This window comes from Hyperolius riggenbachi, chromosome 5 (assembly GCF_040937935.1).
Source record: "Hyperolius riggenbachi isolate aHypRig1 chromosome 5, aHypRig1.pri, whole genome shotgun sequence".
In the NCBI taxonomy this organism is placed as follows: Eukaryota; Metazoa; Chordata; class Amphibia; order Anura; family Hyperoliidae; genus Hyperolius; species Hyperolius riggenbachi.
The window spans coordinates 373,148,437-373,167,011 of NC_090650.1; the positions used below are offsets into that span (position 1 = coordinate 373,148,437).

The following is an 18,575-nucleotide window of genomic DNA, read 5'->3' on the forward strand; positions in this document are numbered from 1 at the left end:
GCCACTTGACTGCCTTCTCTGCCACCACCAGCAGGGTCCAGGACTCGAGGCGGATTCCAGAATTTGCCGCTATACTAATTTTTTCTGGTGCGTGTACATGCCTGCCTAATTTTTCTGGCTGCACTTCAGCTGCAAGAACAAAACAAAAGGCATGTATATGTGCCAATTCCCCTTCGTGATCATTACCTTGCTGAGGTGAAGGGGCTTGCGTATCACAATGAAGCAATGACCGATGGCTATATGAGTGTCTCGGGGGGGGGAGCACACCCAAGATAATAAGGTCATTGCTTCATTGTGGACAGACCAAATTTGATCAGCTGGGCAGTCACTGTTGTTCTATCATTGAGCTACCACAACCCGGCGACCATTAGGGCTTGAAAACCGCCATGGCCTGCACTCTGGCCATGGTGTGCACCAGTCCAGCACGGCCGTCACAACACAAACAGCTGTTTGCGGTGCGTTACACAGTGAGTTTGGTGTGTCATTGTGAAGCAGAACTCTAATTACATTCCCTGGTTGATGTATACACATGCAAGATGTTTGAAAGCACTTTAGGCCTGCAACTTAGCATTCAATGTGATTTCTGCCCTGGACTTTTGGCGTCTATCCCACTCATTCATGCAAAATCTCAGATGTTAGACCCCTTGAAACATCTTTTCCATCACTTTTGTGGCCAGCATAAGGGTTTCTAGTTTTTAAAGTTCGCCTTCCCATTGAAGTCTATTGCAGTTTGCGAAAGTACGCTTGAATCGAACTTTCGCGGAAGTTCGTGTTTGCGGTTCGCAAACTGAAAATCTGAGGTTCGGGCCATTTCTAGTCTCTACGTTAATATTGCCCAGGACCACATTGTAGCTAGAACTGGTCTTGAATGGCATTGATGTCAGACATGGAGATACAAAGTGGCACCCTGTGTGTTTTCAGGTGCACTTTAAAGAGAGTACATTTAAATCATGCCAGAATTATTTTTGGAATCCTATCGGTCTGAGCATCAGTGGAGCTTACAATCTAATCTCCTACTAAACGCCGATAGAAGAATTTACACGCCCTACTTAGTTTGTATTTTCCACACTGTGCAAGAACGTGGTACGTTTCCAGTTCATATTGATCAGTTTAACAAATGCCCACAGCAGCGGCATGCATTATCCTTCATGCCTTTATAAATACCGCTAGGCTATGAGTTTACAGCCTCCTGTGAATACATACCATTAATAGGTTTATATATTTTGCCATTCCATAAAAAGCTCCCAAGGCGCCGTTAGCATTATGTTAATAAATTGCCTCGGAAAAGCTGAATTTCTTTAGCTTAATGCAAGGCCTGTTTTCCGTTACTAATGCCGCCGCGCCTAAAGATAAATGGAAGTTTTCTTACCGTCTCTTATAAAACAATATTTATTTTTTAAGACTCCAAAGCCATTTGTTGCTGGCGGATTCCCACTTCTATTGCGCCGCTGTGACACCGATAGCAGATGCCGGAATGATGGGTTATACGAATCTACGCGCGCAGAAAGGGCTCTATTCATTCTCAAATTATTCATTCCATTGCAGCCGAGGATTTAACTTCAGGATGGTTTGAAAGGTACTTAGAAAAGTTATTCCCTTGTCATTCATCGAACAGAAGTCATTTTGCTCACATCCGAATCTTTATGCCTTTTCATTATACGTCTTTTGAAATTGAATTTGAACAAATTCACAGATCACTTATGGCGCTGATGAGTTTTTCTTTCCTTCAAAGCAAGTAAAGATGGGTTCAGATGAGAAGGGCTCAATGAGAAAATATGTTGAATAGCCATATTTAAACAAAAAAAAAAAAAAAAAAAAAGCCTTTCATGATTAAGAAAGGGTAAACCGCAAAACTTTCTTAAAACCAATCAAAGAAAATTGACTTCAAAAAGTAGGAGATGCTCGAGCGGGAAGAATGTCTGGACCTGTGGAGATCGAGGAATTTAAACAAACGTATTCGCTCCAATGCGCTAAAATGTCCTGTATGCATTTTTCTACACTGACCTATCACCTTCTGGTTTCTAGTAGTAATTATCTTAATCAGCTAATTACAATTATGTGAAATTCCTTGTAAATTTTTGCAATTACACCCATGCGTAATTAACGGCTTCAGTGGTTAATAGCAAAGCCTCCATACTTACTTACATACTAGTTTTTGAGTTTAAAAACTATTTGAAAGATCTTTTTGAAAACATTTTTTTCCTTGTACCCACTATTCTTCTTAACATACAGTATGTAGCAATTGGTGACAATATCCTGTATGGGGGCTGTGCTATTAACTGCTAAAGTCGGCACAAAATTAGACAAAAATTACTTAAAAATGTGAAATTATGGTTCCTGATTACATTTACAGACAAAATTAATTACAACTTTTCTTAAAATTTCGCATTATGATTTTGCATCAATGCAAAATTACAACTATGCAAAATTTGTGCTCATCACTACTTTCTAGGTCAAATTGAATGAATCTTCCCAAAAACACTATGCAGTCCAAGTCACAGTACATAAATACTTGCATTTGAAGGGAGTGTGCACCACCCTGTTCAGTCCATTATCCTGCATCAAGAAAAATAGATAGTGCTACTATATAGATCACAGCTCACAGGTGTCAGACATCAGTCCTTGAGGGCCATGTCCATGTCAGTGTTAAGGATGGACCGAGAAATAATGAAATGTGTTCTACTTGATGAACAATGCCTTTCCTGACTTGGTCCCATCAATTAATTTGAGCTGTGCCTCAAATGTGCGAGGACCTTGGCCCTTGAAGACTGGAGTTTAACATCCCTGATCGAGGGGAAATTATTGAATTCAAACTAAATTCTATTGAAAAAACAAACAAATAAAAAATTCTAGCCAAATCAAACATTGGCAGTATTGTGCGAAAACAAAAAGAAACTATAGCACTTGGTGATCTATCCCATTATGTACTGGTCCAAATTTAGTAGCCAGAGAGCAGCAGGGGTGTAAACCAGCAGCAGTTATCCTATGGGCTACCTTGATAACTTAGTATTTGGCCACTCGAAAGTTCTACAAAATAAGAGATATGTGACCAGGAATGAGCAAGATCAATTTTGGGAAAAGCAAAATTGTTCCTGAGTGTTCAGGGGTTATATAGTTACATGGTTATTTGGGTTGAAAAAGACATACGTCAATCGAGTTCAACCAGAAAACAAAGTACAACTCCAGCCTGCTCCCTCACATATCCCTGTTGATCCAGAGGAAGGCAAAAAACCCTTACAAGGCATGGTCCAATTAGCCCCAAAAGGGAAAAAAAATCCTTCCCGACTCCAGATGGCAATCAGATAAAATCCCTGATCAGCATCACTGGGCATTGCCTAGAAATTGTAGCCATGGATGTCTTTCAATGCAAAGAAAATAATCTAAGCCTGCTTTAAATGCAGATATAGAATTTGCCATTACTACTTCCTGTGGCAATGCATTCCACATCTTAATCACTCTTACTGTAAAGAACCCTTTCCTAAATGGCTGAAACGTTTTTCCTCCATGCGCATATCATGTCCTCTAGTCCTTTGTGAAGGCCTAGGGACAAAAAGCTCATCCGCCAAGCTTTTATATTGCCTTCTGATGTATTTATACGTGTTAATTAGATCCCCTCTAAGGCCTTTTTTCTGTTGTTGTCAGGCTAGGGGTTAACTCACCTACACCGTGTCTGTGCTCCACTCTGCTCTCCACTCTGCTCTCCACCATTTAACACTTCCACCATTACAGAAAACATTCCGGTTAAGAAGGTGGAAGTATCTGAAGCTGAAGAGTGTAGTGGAGCACATCTGAAGGGAGGCAGAGGTCTAGATGAGTTAACCCCTGCTTACACGGCCTGAACACTTCTTTTCCCAAAATTGTTCCCACTCCTCTCTGCATATGGAATTAGATCTAGCTAGGCACATAGTGTTGCTGCTGAATAGATAGCTAAGATTTTTTGTTGTTAAAAGAACTGATTTTTTTCTATAGTTGCAGGGACTGGAGGAATTTAGTAGCAATGTATTGCATGCAGCCTACTTTTTTACTTCAGCTCATGGTCATATATTTTTAGTCTCATCACACCCATTACAAAGTGTGTAATTTTTTTCTGTTGCACTTTTAAGAAACACTGCATAGACCATTGCAAAAATAAAATACACAAATAATAATTCAGTTTATGGTCTTATATTTGCAGTCCCCCAATTGTTTATTTGGTTTTAATAGATTACTAATTTTATTCTGCTGGCGCCTCTGTAACTACTACAAACTTGCAATGCAGGTCGACAGACACATAGTGGACCAGCATCGAGATTTGCAAATATTAGTTTTTGGCTTCACCAGTCTGCTGGCAAACTACAGCGTAAGACATTTGACCATCATGTTCGCCGGGTGAACAGCACCACAAGACGTTCACCATCATGAGTTGTGAGCTATACCAGAGACCAATGAAATCTCTCTGCCTGGAAGCTTATGCTTTGCTAGTTCATTATCTCCTCAATCAAAAAAAAATATCTTATTATTAGTAGCAAATCTGTTCCTTTCAAAAGATTCCTATCCTAGTGCTTCCATGGCTTATATTTTTCCTTTTCTTCACACCCAAGTGCTCCAGAAATATACATTCCAAAGATAAATGGGTCAGGCATGTGCTTTATCAATAAATAGCTAGCAATGATGGCCACTTCACTCTGAATAAACCATCAGCAGCATTTATTTGTGGTGGTTGCTCTAATATTTGTTCTGCCTCAGCACCTGTCTCAGACACACTTAATAAAGATGAACAGGCCTCATTTGAATAGGCGTAGCAGGCACTGTGCCAATATTTCCACATTGTGAATTAAGTTGCTTTTATTTTTACGATGGTCTGTGCATAGATCTTTGAATAAGACTGCAAGAAAGGAAATGCAGTTGCAGGATTTAAAATGTAACTCCTTTTTGAGTAAACAAAATTGCTATCACACATACCATTGATCTATAAGCCAGTTTGTACTTTATTACTGCAGGTTCTCTCTCAGTTTCTAGATGTTGTAGTAGAAAATAGCGCTGGGCTCCAAAATGCTTCCAAATTTATTAAGTTGCACACAGGCATAAAGGAGTTAGATGGCCTAACAGCCGTTTCGTGTGACAGCCCGCTTCCTCAGAGACCAAAGGTCTGTTAGGCCATCTATCTCCTATATTTCATCCTAACTGAGTGGGCGCCCAAATTTCCTCTCCGAATCTCAAAAAAATGCATCCACTTGCTGCATGCGCCCCTTTTTACTGTTTCGTAGAAATGGGAGCTGCAATAAGATTTGCTCTGAAGAAAGATATTAAACATTATTGGTTGGGATCATTTATTCCTATTTCTAAGATAATACTACTACTACCACCTCTACCACCACTAGCAACACTATTACTACTAATAATAAGTAGTATAATAATAGTAAACGTTTAAAGCATACATGGGGTGAAAATAAACTAATGACATAAACAATGGATAATAGGGAGTAACAGAGGCGCCAAATTAGATTAAAATGTGTTAAAAACAGCTTAAAAGGAGGGGGGTTGGTGGTTACCACCCTCAAGAATATAGTGACCAGCCAATGAGTCGTATACATATAGATATATATATATATATATATATATATATATATATATATATATATATATATATATATATATATAGATAATACAATTTATTTTAAAATCTCCAGGCAAAATAAATTGTATTATCTATATATATATATACGACTCATTGGCTGGTCACTATATACTTGAGGGTGGTAACCACCAACCCCCCTCCTTTTAAGCTGTTTTTAAAACATTTTACTCTAATTTGGCGCCTCTGTTACTCCCTATTATCCATTGATCTAGTCCACCCTTGGTGGAGGGGTGTATCCCCATTTTTTCCTGTCTACAGAGAGCGATTTCTTAAACCTGAGTGGGGTCAGGTCATAATTCTCCCCACCTGCTTTTCCAGTGGTTGCCTTAGTGGTAACCCAGACTTGTGAGTATATTACTCGTTGATGTTTTGTCTTATTCCATTCATTAAGACGTACTACACTATATTGGGCTCTCGGTTTCATATCTTTACATTTTTCCAAGCCTAATGACATAAACAATTGTATCTATCCTCCTTCTCCTAAAAATGACTTTTTAAGATACTGTTTTATTTTATATTTAAATCTACTTTTTAAGTTTTTACTGTTTTGTTGTTTTTGCTCAATTACACATTCATTGAAGTGTGCCAGAGCTAAAATCTATGAGCTATTTAGCCTTTTTATCCCTTTCCTGCTCTCAGCCATTTTCTGCTAGGAAAGTGGTTTAAGTTGTAATTTCTTATCAGTGAGGGTCACACTTTAGTCTGACCCAGTCCTGACTCAGACAGGAACTGCCACTTACATACCTAATGTTTAACTCTTTCAGGCAGAGAAAGCAAAAAAGGAACACAGCCTAGTTATTTGTGTGCTAGGCACTGTACATACCCATGTCTATATCATAATGTCACGTCACCTCGGGTATCCTTTAAAGCAATATATAGTAGCAAATATATCGGCGCCAAGGGACAATGGAACCGCCGCTGAGAAGAACAATGTCCAAAAGTTCAGAAGTCAGGCATACATCAAAGGTCAGCGCAGGTTTAGAAAGTCATTGTATGTAGGGAATGGTAAATTCTTCACCACAATATATCAAATGCTCAGAGGTAGGTATCCGCCAAACATCAAAACTAGAAAAGGCTTACCAGCTCCCAACAACCCACATTATAAGGTTGTGAAATGGCTCATGTCACAGATAACGTCCAGGGAACATCAGACGTCGTGAAGATCCAGTGGACATCCGTGTGGAGGTAAAGTTTCAGGAATTTATATAGGAAAACAAAAACGGCAATATCTAAGCGTAACCCGTTTATTTAGATAAAATTTCTTTAAAAGGCAGTAGACATAAAACGATAACTCACATACGGGGCCCATAAACAGGGAACCCCAGAAGATTAGCGCGCATGTAATGGTCAATCGAAGATCAATAGACAATGGTGCCGCCTGTTACCTTCCCAGGTAACAGGCGGCACCATTGTCTATTGATCTTCGATTGACCATTACATGCGCGCTAATCTTCTGGGGTTCCCTGTTTATGGGCCCCGTATGTGAGTTATCGTTTTTATGTCTACTGCCTTTTAAAGAAATTTTATCTAAATAAACGGGTTACGCTTAGATATTGCCGTTTTTGTTTTCCTATATAAATTCCTGAAACTTTACCTCCACACGGATGTCCACTGGATCTTCACGACGTCTGATGTTCCCTGGACGTTATCTGTGACATGAGCCATTTCACAACCTTATAATGTGGGTTGTTGGGAGCTGGTAAGCCTTTTCTAGTTTTGATGTTTGGCGGATACCTACCTCTGAGCATTTGATATATTGTGGTGAAGAATTTACCATTCCCTACATACAATATCCTTTAAAGCAAGCCTGAGGTATTTGGGGGGAAATTTCGGATATTTACTTTACTAGAGGGAAACCTCTAGGTCCTCCAGAGGCTCCCCTCATCCCATTCACCTCACTGTTCCAGCACTGGGACCTCCAAAGCTCGTGGCCATGTCCCTGTACTAGAGTAAGAGCAGCCACAACATGCAGTCACTGGACGGTTCACACCTGCGCAGTGGAATAAGCCGAGCCAGTTTGGCTCAGTGCTAGTCCGCAGGCATGAGCCGTGATCAAGCAGGACAAATTGGAACTGCTGCACACTTTGAAAAGCACCAAAAGTATTTTGTAAAGTGTGAAGTACGTAAGTGTCACAAAATTATACTCCACATATAACATGTCTTCAAACCATAAACCCAAAAGTTCTCCTGTAACCACCAATACACATTTCAGCATCGATGACCTTGTGGATGTCACTCCTGGTGGTGTTGTCCACTCTGTACCTTTGTTCAGACTGCTCTAGGCGGCAGCCACACTTCAAAGTTCCACAGTCATTGCTGTATAGATGATCGGTAAGCGGATATAAGAGGCTGGTCTGAATAAAATGCAATGCACAGCTCTTGACCTTGTCAGATATATAGCACAAAAAACCTAGACGCATATTTAAACCAAACACCGCTTACCGTGCAGCCGTGGATAATACAGTGCTCGCTGAAAATACATACTATTATGCTACACTTTGAAGCGGATGGATTCAGATAAAATAAATGGCAACATTGACTTAAAATGATAGTGCACTAAATCTTCGGTTTGCCTGATGGCTCTCTTTGAAAAGTGACATCTTTTGGGATCCTTGATGTGAACCCTATTCTCCGTCTGGAAAAATATCTGCAGAAAATCACCTACAACATCGCAAATAGCAGGCAGGGAAATTATACCCCATGACTGCGCCGTAATACACGGAACATTTGAGCTGGTTTTTGCTATCTGTCCTTTGGGATAAAATTATTGTTTTCAAGCTTTTTTTTGTCCATTTCTCTTTCCCCAGTGAAGTCTGATGAGCTGCAGACGATCAAGAAGGAACTGACCCAAATCAAAACCAAGATCGACTCTTTGCTGGGCAGGCTGGAAAAAATTGAAAAACAGCAGAAGGCTGAAGCAGGTTGGTGCGAATGATTTATGGCACAGTCTTTGAAATCTCATTAAGACGGAAATTAAAGCTAGGGAAAGCATAACTCAGAGCCGCGAAATTTCTAGGAATGAATAGAAAATCTATGAACACGAAGCAGATATTGAACGTTATGGGAATTGAGATAAAATAAGCACAACATCACATAGCTGGTCTTCATATCCGTTAACAAAAGTATTACTGTTTGGTGGCAATGTAGATTGTGTCATTTTAATATACCATAAGGTGTTTTTTTTTTTTATTTCTTTGCTGAAGATAAGTGTTATTAAAATAATTCATTAAACTAGGTAATATCACAGGGTGATAAATGCCATAGAGCGGCTCGGTAATAACGTGGTTGGTGTTGGATTTTTCACTGTCTGGAAATAAGTGCCTCGAACTTAGCGGGAGCTGATATGTATCATGTGAGCGTGAAAGAGAGGCTTATCCTGGCTGTAGACCACCTCAGGTGTCTGAATAACAGAGATCCAGCACTTTACATCTCAGCGTTAACCGCCATCCAGACCTCGCGCAAAAAAGAGCTGCAGGGGGTCCATACATCATTAGTTATCTCAGCCAAGCTGAGGGCGTGGGGGGCCCAGGTGAACTAGGGCAGTACACAGGGACATAGTCAATAAAAAGAGGCAGCCCAGGTTCATTATATAATAGCACGAATAAAAGTGCCACAGGGCTCACTGTGCTTTTTACGCAGCTAATGCTGAGTTTTGAGAAGTACAGTAGAATTCCTTTCTATTAAACTCCAATGGACCTGGCCAAGTAGTGTACTTTATCAGAAGTTTACAATATCAGGATTCGTTATACATTGTAGTTTTCATACAGGCGCATGGTAGAGACCTGGGGGCTGAGTTTACTATAGCCAGAGGTTTACTATATAGTTTACTGTAAAGAGATTCTATTGTATAGGGCAATTTTATGGGCGGCAGGGTGGCGTAGTGATTAGTGCCCTCACCTTGCAGGGCTGGGTCTTTGGTTCAAACTCTCGCCAGGGCACTATCTGCATGGAGTTTGAATTTTCTTCCCTTGTCTGCGGAGGATTCCTCTATGCACTCTGGTTTCCTCGCACATCCCCCCAAAACCATACAGATTCATTGGCTTCCCCTAAATTGGCCCTAGACTATGATACATGCTCATGCTATAGATAAATGACTGTGATAGAGATTAGATTGTGAGCCCCTCTGAGGGACAGTTAAGTGACAAGACAATATACTCTATACAGTGCTGGGGAGGATGTTGATGTTATATAAATAATCAGTTTATTAAGAATGTAGCTATTTTTATATATCTATGAGCTATACTATCTATGAGCTATATTATCTATGAGCTATACTATAAGAAAGTAGCAAATACACTGAATCTTATTTATTAAGGCATCACGCTGGTGAAAATGTGATCCTCTAAATCTTGTTATTAAAACTGCAATTAAGGAGGAGAAAATCTCAGGGAACAAAATGTGCAACAGTACCGAAAAGACAATCCAGTGTAGTAAGTAATGGATCCAAGAGAGAGATTTGTAAAATATACACAATTCAAAGGTAACCACTGCACCACACCACTACTACTCAGAGCTACAGGAAGGCATGCAGAAGCTACTGAGTAAAATGAGGAGCAATAAGCATAACAGTATCTTCAGCACTTGGAAGTTTCTACTTGTAACTCATGGTAACTATAAAAGGAAGCTTTTGATATGATGGAGTTTTGATTTGGTGTGGCATAGAAATGCTTTGCATCATATGGTAACTTCTAATATGCAGCCCTTTGGTAACATTGACTCATGGTTGGGGCTCCATCTTCATAGCAGGTTCATTACTGCTGGCCCTGTGCTTTAAAGTATTAAATAGTAATTATTTTTTTCACAATAATAATTCCATAATAATTAGCAATATATATATAGCCATACCATTTCTTTTCTTTCTTTTCTTTTTATGTTTTTTGTTTTGCTTTTTCTTCCAAAGCCCCACTAGTTGCAGACACTTTGGGGGTTGATTCACTATAATAAATAGTGTGCCTTATCACAGTTAACATGCCTTATCAGTGTTGACATGACTTAGCAGAGTTAACATGCCTTATAAGCATTAGCGTGCCTTATCAGAGTAGCATAGCGAGCGCTATGAGCTTATGCCTGTTAATTGGCAATGACAAGAGCTCCACTCATCCTGCCCTGAGCCCCTGCGGATCCAATCACTTTAAAGGACAACTGGTGAAAGAGGTATATGGAGGATGTCATGTTTATTTCCTTTTAAGCAATACCAGTTGCCTGGCAGCCCTGCTGACCCTATATTCCTCTAATACTTTCAGCCATATACCCTGAACAAGCATGCAGCAGATCAGGTGTTTCTGACATTATTGTCAGATCTGACAAATTAGCTGCATGCTTGTTTCTGGTGTTACTGACACTTCTGCAGCCAAACAGACCAGCAGGGCTGCCAGGCAACTGGTATTGTTTAAAAGGAAATAAACATGGCAGCCTACACAGTCCTCTCACTTCTGTTGCCCTTTAAAGGACATTATCCTCGCACTTTGGCCCAGTAGGCTGTCTGTCAAGTTTCCTGTCAAGTAACAGGCAGTCTATTGGGCCAATCAGAGATGCCCTGGAGGTTTTGTGACGCCTACCATTAAAGTCAATGGGGCTCGCCTTGAACTTCCAGTTTGCAAATTTTTACAGTAAAATTTGCAAACATGTTGGTGAAAGCAAAATCGTGATGTCCAGCCATCACTATTAGTAGACTGCTAGGTGTAATATAGCACTCTGGAAGTCCAGGCACTTGACCTCATTAGATACTGTAGAACCTGCTTTAGCAGGCCTGGACACAGCGCACCTATGACTGCTTGAAAGAACAGTAGTTGAAATGGCCAAATAACAGCCTGTGATCACCCTCTCAGGTGCTTCATACAGGGTGCTTACAAACTTCTTTGTAGGCCTAACAGGTAGGAGAAAGGAACCACATTTAGATGAAAGACAAAATTCCGAAAAGTCATTCACAGGCCACAGAACTTTGAGAACCGCTGTTCTAAACATCAACTGCAAAAGCTTTATTATTAATAAGCCTGTTCAAGGGTACCATATATTGTATGGCCCAGGTAGATACCTATTCTTCCCTCTGCATCTCCTATCAATGAGTACAGGAAGGTCATCCCTTGTTAATAAATGAACCTGATTATAGAAGCATGCATGCCTTGACTTGCATCCCCGGTCATCTCACAAATGCTGGGCAGTCTGTTTGTTTGCTGGACAGCCAGGTACTGCCACAGTGGAGACGCGCGGGACTGCTGACATAAATGGAGTGTTCCCAGCAGCTGTTTTGTTGAAAGTCCAGGAAGGAAATCTGGCACTTTTATAAATGAGGCTGTATGAGAACATCATAAAGGAGGATTATATTGATGAAGTTCCGAAAGGAGAAGTCCTTTAAAGACCCAACATAACTAATGAAGGTTCTCTGGTATAAGCCATTACTAAATGTAAAATTGTATTTGCTTCATGGATGTCTATTAAATCAGAGTACTGTGCTCAGATCTGAGTACATTTATATGAAAATTAACTAGAAAGACATTTTTCCGTAAAAGGTCAAGTAATGCAGTGAAGGTGAAAAGAATAAAAAAGGTTGATAAAAGTAAAAAATCGTCCTAATACCCAATCTGTTAATCATTTTTCTAGTGTGATAAAATGGGCTATTAGAAGACTAGCTGAAACCAGGAGATGGACTGCAAATATCCGAAAAAGCATACTAGGGAAACGTTGCTCCAAAATGTGGTCCCAAGGACACCCCTTTTTAGCACTACAACAAAATTATATTTTATTTACAATAAAATTAGTTTTCAATGTCAAATCTGTCTGTATTTGTCATACAGCAGATACAAAGTCAAATGCACGTGTTCGAATCCTCGCTGATCCACCACCTCCCCTAAATGTCAGCAAGCAGGGAAGGGCGTAGCTATCTCACACATGTGTAGGGATAAGCAAATCTAGTGAAGCTGATTGGGCAGGGGGCCCAAACGTGATATAGCACAAGGTTAGCCACATATGTGTTGCTATCTGGTACTATCTAGTCACTAAGAGTCAATGTAAGACTGCCCAGCACAAGCTACTAAAACCAAACTGCGAGAAACATAAAGAGTGCAAATATTTACAGTGACGCAAACTTCAACATGTTTCACCCGAAAGGCTTCATCAGGAAGTGAGAACAATGTACAGTGTATAACATTAAACAATATTTACAGCATTTCCTCAACAGCATCAGCCTCTGTCAGAGCTGAGACCGACTTTGTATCTGCTGTATGACAAATTCAAACAGATTTGACAACCCATTTTATTGTAAACTAATTGACCTAAGACCTGTAACGATTGTGGAATTCTCTCCGTGGTCAGCGCACAGGATGCGCGCTGACACTGCAGAAATCCTCCACAAGCGTATAATCGGAGAGAACCCAGCAAAAGGTGCAATGCACCTGTAGAGGGGAATTCCTGCCGGCAGATGGAGCCGTGGAGTGCAGAGGAACATATCCTCTGCACAGCCACAGATGCCAGATAGGAATTGTACCAGTAGAAGCAATGCAGGGCAAGATAGCCCTTAAAGAGAGAGAACACAGCGACAGGGTGTATGTGTGTCCACCTATCTATTCGCCAACCCGCGACGATGAACACACAACCGTGAAGATCAGGTGGGAAAGCAATCACAAGAGATGGCGATTGCTAACAGCGGCACAAGACTGAATAAGCACAGAGAAGGGATGTATGTATGTCCACCATTCTCGTCGCCAACCTGCGACGGTGAACACACAACAGAGGAAACCAAGTGAGAACGCAATCGCAAGAGAAGCGATTGCAAATGAGAATGAGCACAGGGACAGATTGTATGTGTGTGCACCAATCTAGTCGCCAACCCGCGACGGTGCACACACAACAGCAGAAAAAAAGTAGGAACGCAATCGCGAGAGAGGCGATTACCAGAAGTGACACAAGACTTAAGCTAGACAGAGCACGAGAGTAGCAAAGGCACAGCAACAACAATGAGAAGATAAGGAAAATGACAAACGCTAACTAAACGCAAACACCGCACTCATTCGCAACAGAGAACGCGTTCACGGCGCGGTCTCCGCACATTAAGCGCAACAGAGACAAGCACGCCACCCTAACTAACCAATGACACACAAACACGAAATAGAGAACGCGAGCGCTTGCTTAACTGTTACCTCACCGAGCCTACAGCAAGCGTTCGTATCAGACAAGATAGATGGACGGACGGAAAACAGGAATAGGACAGATAAGATCCACCGCTCTTCCGCCAGAGCGAGTGCGATCCGGGTTCAGGGACAGGACAGGAAAGATCCACTGCTCTTTCCGCCAGAGCGAGTGTGAACCAAGTACTGAAACAGAGCTAGTAGGATCCACTGCTCTTTCTGCCAGAGCGAGTGCGAACCAAGTACTGAAACAGAGCTAGCAGGATCCACTGCTCTTTCCGCCAGAGCGAGTGTGAACCAAGTACAGAATAGGTTTAGCAGGATTCACTGCAAAAGAGATAGGTGAGGTAGCTAGTAGCAACCGCTGCTCTAGCTTACATTCCAGGAACACAGATCAGAAGGATCCACAGCCGCTACCGCTAGAGGCTAGTGCGATCCAAACAGATGAACAGAAGGGGCTACCAGTAGCAACTGCTGCTCTGGTTAGCACCCCCCAGACAGACAGAACGATTTCCTGTCGACCACCGCTGGCGACAGGACAATCGCAGCAAAGAGGCAACACAGACAGAACAGATGCAGCAACCTGACTAGCACTAGAGAAGCTGCCTAGTGCAGTCCCAAGAATTACTCTAAGATAACTTTAGCAAACGATAGCAGGGCTGACACTCCAGGATTGTTTCAACAGTAACAAACCATGATGACCAGCGAAGGACTGTGGAATCACATGGTATTTATGCTGCAAGCCTTCAAGGGAGGCGACTAGGGAATTTACATAATCAGTATATGCAAATTCCCCAGCAGAGCAGGTCTGAAGCTTGCAGAGACCTGCACCCCACAGAGTCAAGGAATGGTCAAACAGCTGTCTGCCTGTGCAGCCAGCTGAGCGGATCATTAAAGACAGTTTAAAAATGGGCTCTAGGTCTCTTCACGCCGCCACCGCCGCCACCCACCGCACACGGCATGGGTGCCGCCTGCCACACCCACCCACCCGTCCTGCGCACACGCTCAGCCAACCGCCCTGCGTCCTGTCCCAACGGCTGTCAGTGCTTGACATGCGCAGTAGCGCAAAGCACTGACACAAGGATAGACGCAGGGACACTTGTGTTTTATTGTATAGGATAAAGTGCAATTTAATTGTAGTATTAAACAGAGGAGTCCTTAGGATCACATTTTGAAACCTAAAGATCTCATTATCTAAAAAAAATCAAATAATGACCAAAACACTGCAGACCAAAATAGGCTTGATTCACTAACCGGCGCTAAGCTGCTAGTGAGCCCTATCACTTAGTGGGCGCAAACCACGGCACTAAGTAGTTTGTGCCCACACATTATTCTCAGCCCCGCTCAGTGCACGCACACTGCTGTGCGCCTGTATTAGTGCATGGTGCGACTATAACGGCGCATTGGGTGCTTCTGAAACAGCACATCAATGTGCCGCTTCGGGGACACCCGATGCGCCGTTATCGTCGCACCGCGCACTAATACAGGTGCACAGCAGTGTGCGCGCACTGAGCGGGGCTGTGCGCAAAGTAGCTCTGCACGGCTGTTAGTGCGCGCACAGCTACTTAAGGGGCACAAAAAAGGCTTGAGCGGGGCTGTGCACAAAGTAGCTCTGCGCGGCCGTTAGTGCGCGCAGAGCTACTTAACGGGCATTAAAGGCTTTTCACAGTGGCGCTAACAGTTAGCGCCGCTTTGTGAATCGAGCCCTATGTGTTTTAACTGTTTCATCTAAAACTCTGAGCTCAGTCCCACACTGTGATTGTCTATGGGTAATATGTCTACTTTTTAATTAAACCACAGCTCTAAACAAATACTTGCTCTATAGAACATCAGGACATTTTATTTGACTAGACACTTAAAAATAATACCATGTTTTATTCATACCTATTAAAATATTTGTTCTGCTTGATTAAAAGCACCGGAGATATTACATTCACCTCTAGAAAAAATTGCTAGAATGGGCTTCACCTTAAACCGGCCGTTCATTATTGTTACAAGAATAGGAAGTAGAAAGGGGTCTTCAAAAAGTTTGCTTTTAGTGCACTTCGTTTTCCCACCACTGCCAAGCGCCAACTCCATTTCCCATTCTACTTACCTAAAATAATCATTATATGACTTCAATAAGGATTCAGCAAAAGCTTTAGTTTGGCTAGGCCATGAGGCCACTCTAGTGCTGCTCCTAGTTCCTCCTTATTGTTTGTTGAATTTTTTTACTTAGCCAAATTTGGAAATTTCGAAGTGAATTATTGTATGCAACCGAACTCAGAGGTGTTTCACATGAACAGATCAAAAGACTACTAAGAGGTGTAGCTAGTTACTGAAGGTTCCTCTAACGTGGCCAACCCTTAGGCTGCTTTCACAGTTGGACGTTACAGGCGCACGTTAGAGCAGCCTGTAACGCAGCCCAACTCACAGTAATGATAAATTAATGGGCTGTTCACAGTGCCCATGTTGCGTTACATTGTAACGCTGCACGCTCTATGAAAGTGCAGCATGCTGTGTTAGACTGTTCGCACATGCTCAGTGATATGTATTGTGAGTAGCCAGATGGCTAATTAATATTCACTGCACTGTGCGGACATCACTGGCGGGACCACGTGATGCAGAGTTTTCCGATCACATGGTCTCCAGCCCTTTGGCGCATGCGCCGTTTTCGTCCGCTAGTATGCGTCAAAAAGTATGCATCACGGACGCTTTAAGAGACGCATAGCGCAGCTCTATATAACGTCCAGCTTCAAAGCTCACATGCGTTGCGTTAGGGGCACATTATGCAACCTTAACGTCACATCTAACGCAACGTCTTAGTGGGAAAGAGCCCTTAGAGTGATAAGTAAGTGTCAGGCATCAGAGATCCCAGATGCTATAGCCATAATAAGTCACATAATACGAAGTATGGTATCAGTACAATATTTGATAGTATATAAATCAGGACATCTCCTGTTACTGTATAACTGATACTGTCTGAAGTATTATTGGAGTCACTGTATGTAGCCTAGGTCCTCAACGCATGGTACACATACTCACTTGTTATTGTCAAAAGATAAATCATATACAAACAATTGGGGTGCTGGGTCTGCCCACTATGCAAGCAGTGAAAGTTGATTCAGGGATTTATCTGACTGCCAACTGGAGTCAGAAAGGAATTTTTCCCTTTTAAAGAGACACTGAAGCGAGACTAAATCTCGCTTCAGCTCTCATATATAGCAGGGGCATGTGTGCCCCTGCTAAAACGCCGCTATCCCGCAGCTGAACGAGGGTCCCTGACCCCCCAACCCACCCCCCGCAAACCTTGGTCGTCTTCTTGGTCACAGATTAGCCCTTCCTAGAGGCAGGGCTAACGGCTGCAGCCCTGCCTCACAGCGCGTCTATCAGACGCGCATCGCCGCCTCTCCCTCGCCCCTCTCAGTGAAGGAAGACTGAGAGGGGCGGGGGAGAGGCGGAGATACGCGCTGACAGACACGCGTGGGGCAGGGCTGCGGCGGTTAGCCCTGCCCCAATGCGGAAGCGCTCCCCCGCATTACGGAGGGTATTTGGGGGGACAGGGACCCCCGTTAAGCCGCGGGATAGCGGCGTTTTAGCAGGGGCACACATGCCCCTGCTAGCTATGTCTGAAGTGAGATCTATTCTCGCTTCAGACTATCTTTAAGGCTAATTGGCACCAGCCTTGTAAGGTTTTTCGCCTTCTCAACCTTCATCAACTGAGATATGTGCGGGTTTCAGGATGGTGTTTTTATTTTTTTCGTTATTTCTGGATGGACATGATGGACAGATGTTTTTTTTTTTCAATCAAACTATGTAACTATGTAACAAATAGCATGCCCTTCACTATTTTGTCAGATGCTGATGGGGCCCAAATTTCTGTTGATTGACAATATTAACATAGGCACTTGTCGGGTACCTGTCCCTACATAATCCTACCTAATAAAAGCTAAGTGTTGCTGCGTCCAGCAGTTTTGTCCCTGTGTCCCAGGATTTTTGTTACTGCGCATGTGCGCAGTAACGGACAGCTGGGACCAGGGAGCTGGGTGGGTGCGGGCAAGCGAGGTGGGCGGGTGCGCGCCTGCGCCGGGCGCGCGGCAGATGCGTGCGCACGCATGCACACTGGCGGCGGTGGCCGTAGACCTAGAGCCTGTTTCTAAACGGGCTGGGTATACTAGTATGTAATAATGTTGAGAAACACTGCTATACAACACATTCAGCAATAGTTTGCATTACCGTTCACTGAAATTGCTCCTGCAGTGCGTTTCAATAGCGCACCCTTCCCATCACATATACAGAATGGTGCTATTGAAATGCACTGGCTCAGTGCCATAATTAACGCATATGTGTCTTTCTGCGTGATACAATGTACTCAGAGTAACTGCACTCGCTGGCATGTTTCTATATTAGGAACAAAGCTATTTGTGTTTAAAACTTGTACAGGTGAAAACACAAAGGTATATTATTATTTAGTTATTCAAAGCTGACATTTTCTAATATAGATGTATATATGTCAGGCAGCTCAGTGGCGTAGCAGTTGGCGCTTTCACCTTGCAGCACTGGGTCCACAGTTCAAATCCGAGCCAGGTGAACATCTGCACGTTCTTCATCAGGGCTGTAGAATAAGTATTCAGCAGAGAAAGTTGCCGTGTGGTATCTAGGGGAGTTTCTAGGCGAAGAAGGATGAAGAGGGAAGTTTTGAGGGCTTGCTTGAATATGTACTCCTCCTTTCAAGGACAACTGAAGAGAGAGGGATATGAAGGCTGCCATATTTATTTATTTATAAGCGATACCAGTTACCTGCTATCCTGCTGATCCTCTGCCGATACTACTTATTTTCTGGCTGCAGACATAAG

At 42.5% G+C, this 18,575-nt stretch overlaps 1 protein-coding gene across 6 annotated transcripts in view; it reads left to right on the forward strand.

Annotated features, from left to right (window-relative positions):
- The window catches only part of RALYL (RALY RNA binding protein like), an 835,206-nt gene that overhangs the window by 773,445 nt on the left and 43,186 nt on the right, over positions 1-18,575 (forward strand). For all 6 annotated transcript variants that reach the window (XM_068237573.1, XM_068237569.1, XM_068237570.1 and 3 more), the window contains one exon: positions 8,425-8,538. In XM_068237573.1, coding sequence (XP_068093674.1) covers positions 8,425-8,538 — 114 coding nt within the window. The remainder of the gene's footprint in view (positions 1-8,424; positions 8,539-18,575) is intronic.